The 16167-nt window shown below is 36.1% G+C and overlaps 2 protein-coding genes across 2 annotated transcripts in view; one reads left to right on the top strand and one right to left on the bottom strand.

Moving 5' to 3' along the window:
• LOC128999116 (flotillin-2) overlaps window positions 1-16167 on the top strand; it is a 344453-nt gene that overhangs the window by 313660 nt on the left and 14626 nt on the right. The window lies entirely within an intron of this gene.
• LOC128997784 (uncharacterized) overlaps window positions 1-16167 on the bottom strand; it is a 28763-nt gene that overhangs the window by 11644 nt on the left and 952 nt on the right. The window contains exons 2-4 of the mRNA XM_054423472.1: window positions 3353-3561; window positions 2726-2896; window positions 938-2435 (exon numbers count right to left, since the gene is read on the bottom strand). Coding sequence (XP_054279447.1) covers window positions 938-2435; window positions 2726-2896; window positions 3353-3561 — 1878 coding nt within the window. The remainder of the gene's footprint in view (window positions 1-937; window positions 2436-2725; window positions 2897-3352; window positions 3562-16167) is intronic.

Genomic DNA, 16167 nt, shown 5'->3' with positions numbered 1-16167 from the left:
AACAATATTGAATGTTTTCAATCTCAATTAGTTCATTCAGATGAGATATTTACCTTTGATTGATTGAAGTAGTATCCAAGAACCAAGTAGGATTTCAAAGAGAACAAAGGACTGATAAATACTGAAATAGAGAAGAGAACATAAGATGCATACTTAGGTCTTTACAATGGACAATGTTGATTGGATTCTCTGTCTGTCAGCAACTTAACATCTAAACTTGCTTATTGTTTGCTATTTAGTTGCTTATGTCACATTTCCTGTATTCTGTACAACAAAGCTTTTCTCAAAGACTAATAATCTTTAAACACTCAAGGCCAGTTACACTACTCTATTGAGTAAAACATACCGTTTCCGTTTTTTACATTGTACATCATTCATTATTATAAAATTGTTCATTTAATTGCATTACATGTATGCATTAATTACTAAATGTCATGATCATAACTAAATTATACTATCTACATTTGTCAAAGAATCCTTTGGCATTTCGAGGTACGCTTATTACTAAATGGCACTAACTATAATAAATTATATTGTTTACAATTTTCCCAATAAAATTACTCAAGTTATGTGAAAATATTTTTGAGACACTAAACCTTTTTAAATTGTTTCGACACTGTCTTTTTGAATTTTTATGATAAATAGTGAACTTAGTATCTCTTATTTGTAATTTAATAAGAGGATTTTAGAAACATTTACTGGCATCTTTTTGTTTCTACTTCTTGCCCGACTGATGTGATCATCATGTGTTTGTCCTTGGTTGGTGTGTTGTAGACATTCCAGGAGTCTAGAACTAGAAGCACTCCTTCAGATCATCCATATATCCTCGGACGGTACCAGGACAGGCAAATCGCTTGAAAGTCTTTCCAGACAGTCCGAGTGTGTTATTTAATGCTAGCATTAAATTGGATGCTTTTCCAATCACAATAAATATTACCTCAGGGGTATTTGATTGTCCCAATACGCCTTGATCATATCCGCACCTTTCTCCGCAATCATTATAACTGGGGCGTTTGTGTTGCCACTGACGAGGTTGGGCATGATGGAAGCATCTATCACTCTTAGCCCTCTCACCCCGTACACCTTAAGTTCAGGATCTACTACAGCAGACTGGTCCCAATAAGGTCCCATCTTGCAGGTGCCTACAGGATGGTAGATGGTCACAGAGTAGTGCCTAATCATGCACTCCCAGTAGGCATCCGTGTAGAGAGGTACTTTGGTGCATCCTGGGAACGGAATATTGTGCAACCTGCTGCCAAATTTCTGGAAGGATTTTGTCCGGCTCATGGCTATTATGATCTTAACTCCTTCTACCAACGTTTTCATGTCAAAGTCATCAAAGAAGTAGTTTGGGTATATCAAAGGATAGTCCAAAGGATTTTTGCTCCTCAGTTTGATCAAGCCACGACTTCGCGGTCTCAACAGCACCGGAATCGCTGACCAGACATCTTTGTTGCTTATCGGTTCGTATACGGTGTTGTATAGGTTCTCTGTAATCCCGTGAGCTTTCCTTATTTGATTTCCTCCATCAGAACTGGTAGATCCGGAACAGAAGTGGAACTCGATGTCAGGAAAGTCATCGGACGCGTTGGCATACTTGGTGTTGACAAACGCGAGTCCTTCTACACCTCCTAGGACCGTCAGTGGGCCGTCTCCCATAGTGGCATACCTCAGGACTGCCGGCACGTTCTCGTACCTCTCCTGAACTAAGGATACCTCTTGGTTCACCATGAACGTGAATCCTCCTAGACCGATGTGATCTTGCAAGTTCTCGCCGACTCGGAGATCCTGTATGACAGGAATGTTCAGTTCACTCAAGTGCTCCTTTGGACCGATCCCTGACAACATGAGGATTTGAGGAGATCCCACTGATCCTGCTGATAATATCACTTCCTTCCTCGCTCGTGTGATTATTTTCTCACCTTCCCTCAGATACTCTACGCCAAAAGCCAGTTTTGACACTGGATCTATCAGGACTCTTGTCACCTGAGAGTTCATCGCTACATGTAGATTATTCCTAAGTCTGGCTGATCTAAGGAAAGCCTTGCCTGTACTACATCTCGCACCTCTTCGTATCGTACCTTGAGGAATCATAAATCCTGTCTGGAACTCTCCATTGATGTCTCTGTTCTCGTAGCCCATCTCTACGCCTGCTTGTATGAAGGCTGCAGCCAAGGGTGTGTGCCACGGAGCCTCTTGCACGGTTAAGTATCCTCCAGTCGAGTGGTAATAGTTCCGTCCTAAGTAGGGATTTCGGTTGTCCTCAGATTTTTTGAAGTAATAGAGAGCCTCCTTTGAGCCCCATCCCTTGTTGCCCAAAGACTCCCAGATGTCGTAGTCTTTCTTGTTCCCTCGTACGTAAAGCATGTAATTGAGCACACTGGATCCTCCAAGTACTTTTCCCCTGGGCCAGTTGCATCGCTGATTGTTCATACCTGGAACAGTAGAGACAATCATTAATTTGTGGATTTGTTTATTTGAACTTTATGGATACATAATAAAAATACTTACATTTTAGACCAAGCAATACAAATATTCGTTATGTATAAGTTTGTATACAGGTTCCAATCCAGGCTTTGATTCATTTTCAGGTAAGACCTAATCCAATTCCAGGTTGTGTTTGTACATTTTGAGTTTTCCAAGTCTAGTGTGTAGCTTATTTTTCTAATCATCTGACACTCTTAAAACTCACGCAATAAATTTATCTGTACGAAAGTGTACATACCCAAGCAGGCGGTGCCCTGTGGCTCAGTCTTGTACTTCCAGTCGAGTTGGCTCAGTTGTAGGTAGGCCGCTAACAAAGGCACGTCAGAGATCTCAGTTTCATCCCCTCCAGCCTCTAGTAGCAGCACCGTCCAACCCTCCATCTCAGACAGTCTATTGGCCAACACCGCTCCTTCACATGGACAAGCAAATGTCTTTCACTGTGAATCTCAGTGCATCTTGAATTTAATTTTGTTATACCGCATTTTTTAGAATCAAAATACTTTGTGAACATCAAATTTCTCGATTTTAATAGTAAACATTACATAGCGATAAAAGGTTGTTTGGAAAAGATCTCTAATTGTTGTTTGCATATAAAATAACTTGGTTGGACTATGTTTTGGAATTATTACTACTATTTTGGAAAATATCACTGGTTATTATATCATTAACATTACTATTGTTTAATTTGTTTTATTAATAGTTTTAAATTATGTCTAATTATTTTCATTTAGGCTTAACATCTGAGTGTCTTAAAGTTTGGTTTCAAATGCTTCTAATGTCCCTAATAAAATATTAGGTGTAAAAACAGTAAAAAAATAATTGGTATAATGATCGATAGTTTCTTATCAACACATAATAAACTTACCTGCGGAACCACCCCCTATAACGATAAAGTCGTATTCTCGAAGTATGTTGGTCGTAGGGACGTCAATGGGTCTGGACTCCGGGTCTAACATCTCGTAGTGGAAGTACGCCATGGCGGCGACCAGGAGGGGAGCGAACCAGGCGACCGAGGAGGCGGCGTTGACTGCAGCTCCTGCTAGCGACACCGGCAACGCCGCGACACCACTCATCCTGCACAAACCATCAGAAACTTACCAATAACTACTTGAATTTACGCTCCTTGCTCTTAAAAATGCTCGATCTACTAGACTAATGTATTAGAGGAGAAAAACGACGGCTGAAGAGGACTAAGTCCTAAAACAACCTCAGTCCAGCATGGTTTCAGCTCACTGGATTGGAACGTCACGAAGATCAGATCAGAGAAAGAAAAACAAGCCATGAGATCATGTAACAGAAATAATAGAGCATCAAGAACTGGTTGAAATACAAAAAAAAAATGGAATGTTGGCTGTTCTCTAATGCTTGGAATGAATTATCCAAACCACATAATGGACCAAAATTTATCCAGCACTAAATGAACATTATAAATAAAGAGGTGACATAAATTTAACAACTTAAACTTGTCAACATTATATAATCCACCACGGTTACGCTTTGTATTGTCCGTGATTTATTACGAATATGGATAATATGGAAAATATTCTACGGTTTCGATATTCATCTCGATCTCATTATGTTAAATAATCCCCAAAACGAAACCTTATTTTTTTATTAACGATTGTTTCTAAGTAGTGACTAAGATGATGATGGTGTCGATTGAATGAATGTTTCCATTAACTGTTCCTTGTCAGATTTCTATTAGTTTCACATGTGTTTGCTTCGTCGCTATTACAACACTTATAACGTATGTTTTGATCCGTAACTATTGACGTCATACAACTCTAACTCGTCACTTACAAGTCCAAATACTTTGACGACTTCAAAGTTTATAGAAACTCGACTTGCTGGGACTTAACTCACCATATCATTACTTAGTGTTCTGGCCTATAGTTTTCTCAACAATCAAATTTCCTTAACCATTGCCTTCTGCTGAGTAGCTTTCTGCAGTTGAGGTATTTCTGAATTACCAATGACTCTCTAGTTGTCAGTGAAACCATGTCATACTTTCTCTGTTGCTAAGAAAGGTGAATGTGTTCTATATATCTGTCTGTCTCGCTCACCAAATGCTACTGGTTGGCGCATTGTTATTGTTGTTTGTATTTGTTGTCGTTTTACGGTGTTGTTTATTTTATGTGCAGCTTAGTCGAGCTTAGCTTAGTCTAGTGTACAAAAACGGCATTTTCAATTATTAGATACGCTAACGCCTAAAGTTTTGCGGTCATGCTGGGATTGAACCTGTCTTTCTCTCGCACCTAACTCAAAGACCAGCAGGCTAGCAACACTCACATGTAAAAGACTAATCTTCCAGAATTTTATAAATTGTTATGGCAATTGTCAAAAACCCATTCATTGGGAGATAAAGACAGAGTCAATAACAATTAAATGGTATTGATTTTTAGATTAATTCAATTTTCCTTAAGTACTTACGCCTTATGTCACCGTGGTAGATGCAAAAATATTATTGATGAAATAGTATAGTTATTTGTGTAACTAGTGGGCGAAGTGGCACTTTGCTGCACAGGAGATAAATAATTACGCACGAGTCGTAGGCGAGTGTGGAAAATTTCTCGTGTGCAGCAAAGGCAGTTTGCACTCGTCTTACACATTATATTTTCCGTACAGTTAATATAAATCATATAAATAATTAGTCTTTCCAACACTGTACAACACATTTTTAGGTTAGGTTAAATCCAAACATTGAACGAAATAGGAAACGCTGCACCAGCTGATCGTTGTCGTAATATCAAGTGTTGCCCACTTATTTTCAAGCGTACACGGATTTCATGCATAATAAAAGCACGCTGTTTTTTGTTGTTTGGTTGGAATACTGGTGTGCGCCAAAGTAAGGCTTTCTGTACTATATTCTGTGCAAAGAAGTCCACTTTGTCAGGTGACTGTAAGAAAAAATATTATAGCTATGCCTATTTTGATAATATTACGTAACCTTCAGCATTATTTTGTTGTGTTATTATGACCAACAATGAATTTTACAATTTAACCATTAACAGTTTCATAATAATTATACACTACATAATGTTGTGCTAGCCACGTTTTACACTATGCATTGTGATTTTTCAACATAAAAAAATCTTCCTAATTTGATTCACCCTGTTGTTAATAATTTAATTGACCAATTATAAACAAACGAGGAAACAGTGTTCAGCGGTTAAAGTAGATATTATCGTATAACTGTGGTGGTCGACCTTGATAACACGTCGAAATGTCGATCACATGACCCATCTTGTTGATGGCTTAATGGCATTCAATTATATATATTATTATTATAATAATAGGACTATTTTTCTCAAGAGCTTAGAATCTATAGAAATGTTTTGTGAATTGTAATTTAACACTCATATTTGAACAACTAAGACGACGAATGTTAGTTCTTTGGGAGTTTTTTTTTTTTTACGATAAACATGAGAAACATTTTTTTGATTAAATAAACTTTCGAGATACTGTAGTTCTTTTTTAATGCAAGTTTTTCAACGAAATAATCACATACACATTGATAATATAATTGTAAACCCACTTAAACATTATACAAACTTATTTGCATCGGAGTTTTAAGATTTAGCTCGTATGAATCAAATTATTTGTATATCATAAATGATCAGTATAGGGAAGACTTTTGAGGTATCTTATTTTACTATTTTTAACAGATGTATGCAATCATTGTGGTTATATTTGAGCTTATTTGCCGTACGTACTCCTAAACATAAGAATTATTATTTTCAAATAAATAATTTACCCTTACTAGGATGTTAATTACTGATTATAATCTCCCCGCGCCAATCATACAAATTAATGCATTCAGTGGAAAGTTGTTAATGATATTTATTTACTCGACTCCTATGTTTACCTGCGTTGTTAAGTCGTCATAAACACAATTAAGTGTTTGTAAACCCCCATTTCCTCGTATGAGTATTACATACAATTTGTGAATTTCATATTCGAGTCAAAATCAATGGTTCTATCAGTGGAAATGTTCTACATGGTAATCACGTTGCCAGCTACGAACTAAATTTCGATAAATGTAATGTAAATTGATTTTTAATGTTACTCGGATGGGTGACTGAGTGGATATTGTGTTTACACTAAAGTCCGGAGATTTTTATTGATCGATTCTGAATACTGTATGTCGTTATGTGATTGTGGAAGTTGCGATTCTTGGCATTGGTCTCTTCTCTTGTTAAAATCATGCGTTCAAGCGAACTTCATAGCAACAAACCTGCAGACTTAGCGAATTTCCATTTGCCTGATTGGATTTACACTAAAATTTCTCCTTTAAATTATCACATTTATTCCCTATTTAAATAGAATTAGTTTCACGAGTACTTAGGTTTGCTGCAACAGGGAGGGTAAAAAAGTTTTTTTTTTGTTGTAAAATGTTAATACTGTAGTTTAGTAAGAAATGAATATATTTTCCAAATTTGATGAAACAGTTGACTTATTCTCCATAAGAATAACATAGGAATTTTAAATTTAAATTTTTTGGAATTTTCTCCGTAACCATTAGGCGCATAATAACGCTTAAATATACTAAATAATTTGTTTTCCTTTAAGCTCTACAAAATGGTTTGGAAAGGAATTGCGAAATTTTGTGTTTTCAGGGTCAAAAATGGGAAACCCCTATTTTTACCCCATAAAACCCCCCGTAAACCTCGGTTCCCATAGTCCGATCATGCTGGTTCGCGAACTCGTTCGAACAAATGCAGTTTTACATGTTTGTTCGAAATTTAATCAAAATCTGATTATTTTTGCTCGATTTATCGTGATAACGGACATGTATATATCATAAATTGGAACGGATGGTGTTTTGGGCTTTTAGGGACCTCAAAACGAAAAAATAAATCGGTCCCGGGTCTTACCATGAGTACTACGGTAATAGCTTATTCCCTATATGGGAAATTCTCTAAAAGAGTTTTGACTGAACCGCAACCGCATAGTAACTACAAGAGTTTTTGCTGCAAAAAAACGTTTCAGAAAGATTATGTAACCGATTTAAAATAGTAAACAAGTGTAAAACTTGGCTGTAGAATCCTCGTTCGTGCTATGTAGAGGTCTGTAGAACGTTGAAATACAGACGTTTCCGTACGCAAAGTCCTGGCGTGGTGAACGTGTCTAATCCATTATCAACAGAGTTTGTCTGTGTTTGCACTCTCCTCAACAGCAGCAATGCAGTAGTGGCAATATATCACGTAGGTCCAAAACCTTCAACGAAGAGTTTTATATATTACGCATTTTTGAATTTGTATAGTTGTTTAGTAGGTTCTACTATGAAATTACTTTTCAAGTTACTCCAGGCTAGGCTTGAAGGTGCGGCACTACCACTTAAGATAAACTCTAAACTTTAGATAAACTCCTTGTTGATGGGCGGTATTTGAACCCGGGATCTCGTGGACCTAAGTCCCGCGCTCTACTACTAGACCAGCCGGCTCCATGTAAATTTGTACATCAATAACTTCCCAATCCATACAATTTCCTCTTCATCCCGACTTGTCTTAAAACACTGACACACTTCTTGTGTTTAGTTTCTAATTGATATACTGAGCTAATGGTGTTTTAAGATAAAATCTAAACATTTTTACATATTTTTGGTTTTATTATTAACATTATTTATCTAAAATCTATACACCTATGGTTCAAATTCAATTCTAGTTTGTAAAAGAAACTCCAGAAGACTGTATTTTATAAAAAAGGCACATTTGCATTTGATTTCTATTGCAATACGAATTACTAAGAAATCACCTCCCTATGTCGACAATTCGAATATATACAAGGGTTAAATTATGTAATGTCTGTTGTTTTTTGTTGGATATACGTAAGGACAAGAATTTGTATGGACTATTTTATGAAAATCGTTATTTACCAATCCCTATTGAAGTCTTTGATTACTGTATGTGTACAATATTAAATGTATAATAGTATATTACGTTACTAGTCCTGAAAATAAGTGTTTACCGGACGAGTGTGGTCGTTCCCGTGCGAGACGAAGTCGAGTACGGGATTACCATACGAGGCCGGTACACACATTTTGGACGAGTTACGTACGATAGTTTACGCCATACTACTAAATCCGTACAAATCCTTATATATTTCCACCAACTAAAGGACTAAAAATCACTAGTCATAACCTCTGAGAGAGGTTATTTTTTTGTTTATAACCACTAATTGCCACGAAAATACAGTATAATCAGCTGATTGGTGTCCGGTAAAACTCATTGCAGAACAGTATTACGCAATGAAACCCCATTTGAATAAGCTGGCGGCAAACAGCTGTTTTCTGGACTAAATCCTTGCGTGGGAAGTTCTTCAAAATAATGTAGTGTGGCGTCAAATTTAATATTCAATCTAATGTTGTGTGTTGTATTATGCATCGCGGCTATGTTGTATGTTCCTGGTCCTACCTGAAAGGAAGCATGGTATGCTGGTAGCAGGACTGGTAGTCTGGTAGTGAGGTAGTGGTAGGTCTGCGGCTTCTGTGGTAGGACCGTGGCCTTCGTGAAGGACCTTGAAATCCAAGGACACTCAAAGCTACTCTCCGTACATTGTCCTCACTACTGATTTTTATTCATCAGATTTTACCTTTTTGGGACATTTTTTGCGAATTTCTGTATAGGGAATAAGCTATTCGTAGTTCTTACTGTAAGACCTGGAACCGCCGATTGACTTTTTTATGTCCCCAGAGGCCAAAAACACCACCCGTCAAATTCATATACATGTGTGTGTGTTTGTTTGTGTTTGTCCGTTATCCAAAGACTATACTTTTCGTCATGCTGCACCGGATCTTTAAGCTAAAGTTCACCAAATGTAAATTTTGTACATTGTTTTAAGCTTAATACATTAACGTCCATAATAATTTCCCTCTTGTGTTGTCGTTACAAACGAAAATATATCACTCTGCTATTTGGAATAAAAAGCAATATGTATTAGTCCGCCAAAACAATTTTTATTTCATTACTGTAATTATTTTACATTTCTATTTGTCTTAACATTGATAAAAGTGTATATTTTCAGGGCATTGTACAACATAACATGACAATGGACAAAAAAATGTTTCATACGATTATATTATATTTGTTAATCTTGACTATTTTCTTTGGCAAAATCAGGGGATAAATTGTACAGCTATAAAATGTACAGTTGATGTCCTCTACAACGGCTTATTCTTTTCACTCTAGGGAGAAAAATATCTACTTTATCCCCACAACGCTGTAATGAAAACAGCATTCTTTCAGTACGAAAAAGTATTTTATTGCAGTATATCTGTTACAATCATATAATATTCATTGAAAAAGTTTACTTTAAATCAGGTATTAATACAATGGGGAAATGTGGATCTCTTAAGAGTCATGCCCTAAACAGATTTTCATGGCGAAGTTTGTAAGTAAATAGATTTCAAAATGAATAATTTCTTCTAAATTCGTAGCCTCGTGTATATTGCAAACAATGAGATGTTCCGCCTCAGATGATTGCTACTCTGACGTAAGCATCAACATCAACGGTTCTTTGCCCCCTACTTAGCCTATGCTCGTCTGTATGCAGATTATACAGTGGAGGGGTCTGGGCATTCCTTAGGTTTAGACCCAACACCGTAGTCAATGTCCTGTCTTTTACTGTCAACGTCCGTACCGCAAAAACCTTTAGTAGGCTATCTTCTGGGAATAGGTTGCAAAAGTCACATTTTGTAGTACTTGTGTCTTTTAAGTACCCCATAACTTTCATGAGTTGACATTGGTTTTCTGAGCCGTTATATTCATTAAAAAATTTTTATAGCCTTCACTGAACACTAAGTGATCAAATAAGTGGGTAGAAATTGTAAATTTTCTCTGACAACAAACTCTATATGTCCAACAGGAATTTTAGCTAAATACTAAATAATTTTAGCTATAATCGTATATTTGATTTACATCGATGTTAAGATTAAATTCACCAAACTCTTCAAAACTAATTCTTTCTCATCAAAATTATTATTTATCTATTTTTAAGACTTATTGGTTGTTTTTGGTGGCTTTTATATGGTTGCTTTAACTGTATTTAACTAGACATATTTGGTATATAATGAAATCTCCAACTCAATAGGTTTATTATCTAAAATATAACTAAATTTGCCAACAGGGTCTTGTCTTATTGTCTTTCAAAATTCTCATGTTAAGGTAATGTAGTCATATTTATTTTATTAAATCAGCTAAATACGCTAATTTATCGAATGGGAAATAGTTCAAGACGGTAGAAAAATCTTTGTATTTTTTTGCTCGGTCTACAAATTTTTTAAACGTTTCATGTATAGTTGTTAGTATTACGCTTGATCTCGAGCTTAAAATTCACTTGCTACTTATAATTGTGTATGATAATTAATCAATGATGTTGTATTTAATCAATGTTATTTCATTTTAACTCCTTATACGTGGTGCATTCGTCGTTGTTAACTGGGTTTTTTCCATCTTAAATGTTATTTTATTCCATAGACCAATAATTGCTATTGTTGATAATTTATAAATATTGCAGTTAACCACTTGTTTGGCAATCAATAGTCATTTTATGTTTGGTCGTGAATACATCTGATTTCCTTCTAAAGAACAAGTTTTTGAACATTTGACCAGTAAAATGTCTAGAAGACTCACATGTTTTTTTAACGGGTTAAGTTATAAATTATCTTTGTGGTAGTAAATTATATTACAAAAATATTCCTTTACATCTTGGTGAATTTTTTTCACGAGCCCAGTGATTCAATATATGTTTATTAATCTTGGCGTTTGCAACATCTCTGAAACAAGGATTTATGGAAATACGATTTCCCTTTTCATTCGTGCTAGCGCCTCCATGTTATCAAACGGTATTATTAGAACACTTGTGTAAGTTTCTATTTATATCTCATCGTTCGTTTAGCAAGTTTCTACTTTCTATTTCATAATGACATCACCAAAGTTCTAGTGACATAAAGCGTTGGTGGATCCTTCTTACCAAATTGTTCAAACGTTTATCTGATCTATAGTCAATGTTTATTTTAGAATCATAAATGATAAACCAACTGAAGGAAACGATATGTACTGCTTTTTAATGTGTAATGAGTGATATATAGAGGGGGTCTCTGAATTCACCGTAGTATTATAGCTTCTCATTCAAACATCATTCCCAATACAACAATTAAAGTTTATGGAGTCTTGAGCCACTTGCCGGCGTGTTTTTTTCGCCACGTTATATCAGAATTCCTTCGTTGTTGTTATAAATATTTACCTAGTTCGGTCGAGAGTCATAATCGTGGCATAATTTAATCACGAGGGGGGGGGGTTGGGGTTGTAAGGTTGGGGTCTGGTATGAGGGGGGGGGGGTTGTAAGGTTGGGGTCTGGTATGAGGGGGGGTTGTAAGGTTGGGGTCTGGTATGAGGGGGGGGGTTGTAAGGTTGGGGTCTGGTATGAGGGGGGGGTTGTAAGGTTGGGGTCTGGTATGAGGGGGGGTTGTAAGGTTGGGGTCTGGTATGAGGGGGGGGTTGTAAGGTTGGGGTCTGGTATGAGGGGGGGTTGTAAGGTTGGGGTCTGGTATGAGGGGGGGGGTTGTAAGGTTGGGGTCTGGTATGAGGGGGGGTTGTAAGGTTGGGGTCTGGTATGAGGGGGGGGTTGTAAGGTTGGGGTCTGGTATGAGGGGGGGTTGTAAGGTTGGGGTCTGGTATGAGGGGGGGGGGTTGGATCAGTCTTTTATGGTTTGTAGAATTTAAAGTCATTTTAGAATGCTAACAACAATCAAAACTAACTTATAACAAAAGATTGCATCATATGCATAAACCTTAATTATTGCGTTTTAAGTTGCTTACAATTTTTTTGAATTTGTCTTTACCTGGCAAAGAGAAACTCTATGAACGAGTTTAGTACAAAATATCTTATAATAGTTCATGCTATTGTTATGCTAAATTGGTTGGGTTATTTTGTAAGATCTTAAAAACTTTTAAATTTGTTATTATTCTAGATTAAAGAACTTTCAAGACTTTTCCAAATGCTCCTTTAGTGCGCTGGGGCGTTTTCAATGGAAGAGCTCACATTTTGCGTTTGTGTCTACCATTATAGATTATAATTTATACTTTCGGTATTTAAACGCTTGGCGTAACATTTCAAATATTGGTCGATAAGTTGATTGCAGTGTCCGTCACACTAACATTACACAAACTGCAATTAATTGTTATTGAGCCTTTGACAGAAAAGGGGTTTGTAACTCAACATACGACGTAAGACTGGTTGAAAATCACAAGTAACTAAGTTTATACATTGTCTATGAAAGGTTTATCTCTAAATACACGGTCTAATCAGCCAAGAACGCTGTTTCAACGGGATTATTCGAGCAAATACTTTAAAAAAACAATTGTCTAACCTCTTAAACAAATCTAATACAGTATTTTTCAAATAACTGTATGCGTACATTTGCATACGTAATGTCAGTCTAAATTAATCAACAACCGCCATAGGGTGGACTGTAACACAATAACTATACTAATTACAGTACTGTATTGTACAACCTACAAAAAATGAATAAAGTCTCATTGGCTCAAAGCATTGCTTAAACCTGTGTATTTATTTTGTGATTAAAAGTTTATAACTGGTTTAATGTCAACTCGTCGTCAATTACAGTATTTTTAGGCAATGTCAAACACAACATGAATCTGTATTGTTTTCTGTATACTTCATCCAATAAGGGGTTCTTCTCTAACACCCCTTTGTAAACCGTCCCACTTAATTTTGAAACTGAGGTATCATTTTTTAAGTTTATTATCCATCGAAGGGACGAATGACAACTAAAATAGTTATTTTCCCTAGGGCTTCGCCCCCTAGCTTTTGACTCATCTCGAGAGTGGTTTCAAATGTCCAGGTGCTGTTGATCAAGTTGCTAAAAAATTGTTTTGATTTTAATTTTAATTTAACAGTTAATATACCTTCAGTTGAATTTTTTACCACAGTCAAATTTCAACACAAGAGAAGAAAGATTTTTTTTATTATATAAAGCAAATCTCAAATAAAACTATCCTAATTGGCTACTTTTATTGATAAACAGTAATTGAAGCCTGATTAGGGATAAATCACTCATTTTGTTATGGATATACAAACGACATACTGTAGTTAGAATATTTTTAATTAACTGTTCAATAATCTATTAATTCTCTTCAATGTAATTCTTCTTCAATGAATGGAACGGAATTCTGTTTATGTTATTTGGGTTTTCATATAATGTTTTTTGTTGGAATGTTTTTTTAGCTTAAGTCGTCTTTGAAATATAAAAGGGTATACGTTACGCTTTAGAGACAAGTGTTGTACACATTAAAATGCACAATTTGTGAATGTTTCCCCGCGTTAAAATTTATATAGGAGGTTTGATAATTAGAGGATGTAGGTAAACAATTGAAGTAGCAAAATGTCAATCACAAACGGAATCTGCGACCCTAACTTATAAAATACGTCAAACTAAAATTGTCCAACTATCGCCACCATAGTGATCTTACAGTATAAGTTGTGAGTAATTAGCCTTACCTTGTAGTAATCCTCGGCTAGTGTGTGTGTGAAGCACTGACTATGAACTAGAGAGGTCAATGGGAACTGGGCTGCGGCGAATAACGGCCTCTTATACCTTGCCTCGGGTAACGGTCCTCGGTCCCTTCCACCTTCCACTCCGTATCATCGTCACCTTTCTTTCACTTTTCATTTCTACCAGAGGCGTACCTGCGTATCGTCACATCATCTAGCTAGGGGTCTCAATGTGGGATCCCAGGATCAATAATAAAAATCGCATGTAAACCTCGCTCTTCACTAAACTCGTCAAGTCACGCCGGGAAACAACAAAATGCAAATTTCTGCTCACTGCAGTTAACTAAAATACGAGGACGAGGATATAAAAGCGTTGCGTCTCCCCAGCGCCGAGGGCAAATGAGTATCCCCAGCGCCGAGGCCACAAATAACCAAAGGGTGCTCAGTGATGCAGAAGTGACGAGGGTTATTGCATTCTATTTTAAAATGGTATCAATGAGTTTAATCTGTGAAGCAGTAAAGGTTAGGTTAATCATTCAAGTTTAAGTGCGAGCATCTCAAAAGTACGAGAGTCGGTAAGCTGAATTAATAAATATTCATTAAATGTTGATTTAGAATTGGAAACGTATTATGTCTGCAATGAAATGTATGTAAAATTAACGAAGTGACTATTCGCACGTCATTCCAGTGCTGATTGTCTACAATGCTCAATTGGTCACACGCCTTTACCGCAGTCCGTTGCTTTTGTGAATTCCAAAGCGGCTGTCAAAACTGTCAGATTATGCCAGATAGCCTGCTCGGCGCTAGGGAGACTCGGCGCTGGAGAGACGCGGCGCTCGGGAGACTCGGCACTCGTAGACAGAATCTATAAAAGAATCAGTTTCAGCAGTATGTTATATTGACAGCAATAAAACAATTCAAGATACAAGTAACGAAACATCTGTTCATGTAGCAACGCGTTTATGAAGTTTGAGGCTGTAATACATAGTTAGCGACCTAGTTTAGAGATAGATTGGTGCGAATCAATGTTGTGGTAATCCATTTCGTGTGTTTACAGTAAATATTCTTGGGCTAACGATATTATTAAGTACTTCAATCACCGATTGTCGCTATGTTTGCCACATCAGTTGCGTTTTTCACGTGTCAAATAAAACTCCTTAAGTTAACATAAAATTAATAAAAAGTATGGACTATTGTCCCGTTAATCCCTTATGATTAACAACCATGATCATGCAAATAATTTTATTTATTTAATTTTTTATGCAGCAAAACAGAATTCATATCCAGACTACGGTAATGGCTGTTTTTGTGACAATTATTAAAACTTCCAATGATAACAAACTACATCATGTATTCCACAGAGAATCAGCTGTGATATTGAACCGGTTTACGTAGAATTCTCTTGAATAACTTTGTTTGTTTGTTCTTTGAAACGCTAAGATTAGATTGTGATAGTGTTAGTATTGACATTGGAAACTTTGAATACCCCGTTTATTATCAATAACATTGTATGCCCTATGAAAGTCATTGGTTCGTTTATGAACTGAATGTTGAAAACGTTAAGTCTGAAGGGAAATAGAATGTTTTGTTTGTCAAATGGAAACCCTTAGTGAAAGTTAAATGCTTTCCATCCATCCTTATATTACTTGGGTGATTAATTTGATGTATCAATTTATGCTTCCATTTGAGATTTTCTTTTGACTCCTAGCAGGCCGTCCCCCTGAGGAGTTAGCACATCACTGAATAATGTGTTTAAATCATTTTAATGCCCATTAACGGTGTACCAACTTTTAAAGCTCTACCTTAATTACTTTTTGAAGTATTTAACTTTGTCGGGACTTTTTTTCCACTCTGTATACAGTTCTTTACTTCCTAAAGAAATCATAAAATATAGGGTCTTCCATAAGAAAAATCAAAGTTTGCGACCATTTAAAAAAATGGCGGCTAAAATTATTTTTTCAACTTGACCAAAATTAATAAAATTAAAATCCAAGGAAGTTACCGTTTAAAATTTGTTGATATATCTTATAACTTTCAAATAAAACAGCTGGCACACTTATACCAATCAACCTGTATATAGTGAGAATGGTCAATATAATATACATTTCACTTAACACTTAATACATTCTAGCTAAGAGTTAGAAATGAATACTCTTAATATGTTAC

Source organism: Macrosteles quadrilineatus, unplaced genomic scaffold (assembly GCF_028750875.1).
Source record: "Macrosteles quadrilineatus isolate MER2022 unplaced genomic scaffold, UCM_ALF_1.0 Scaffold_7__1_contigs__length_78375512, whole genome shotgun sequence".
NCBI lineage: Eukaryota > Metazoa > Arthropoda > Insecta > Hemiptera > Cicadellidae > Macrosteles > Macrosteles quadrilineatus.
This window is presented reverse-complemented; position numbering and strand designations above follow the sequence as displayed.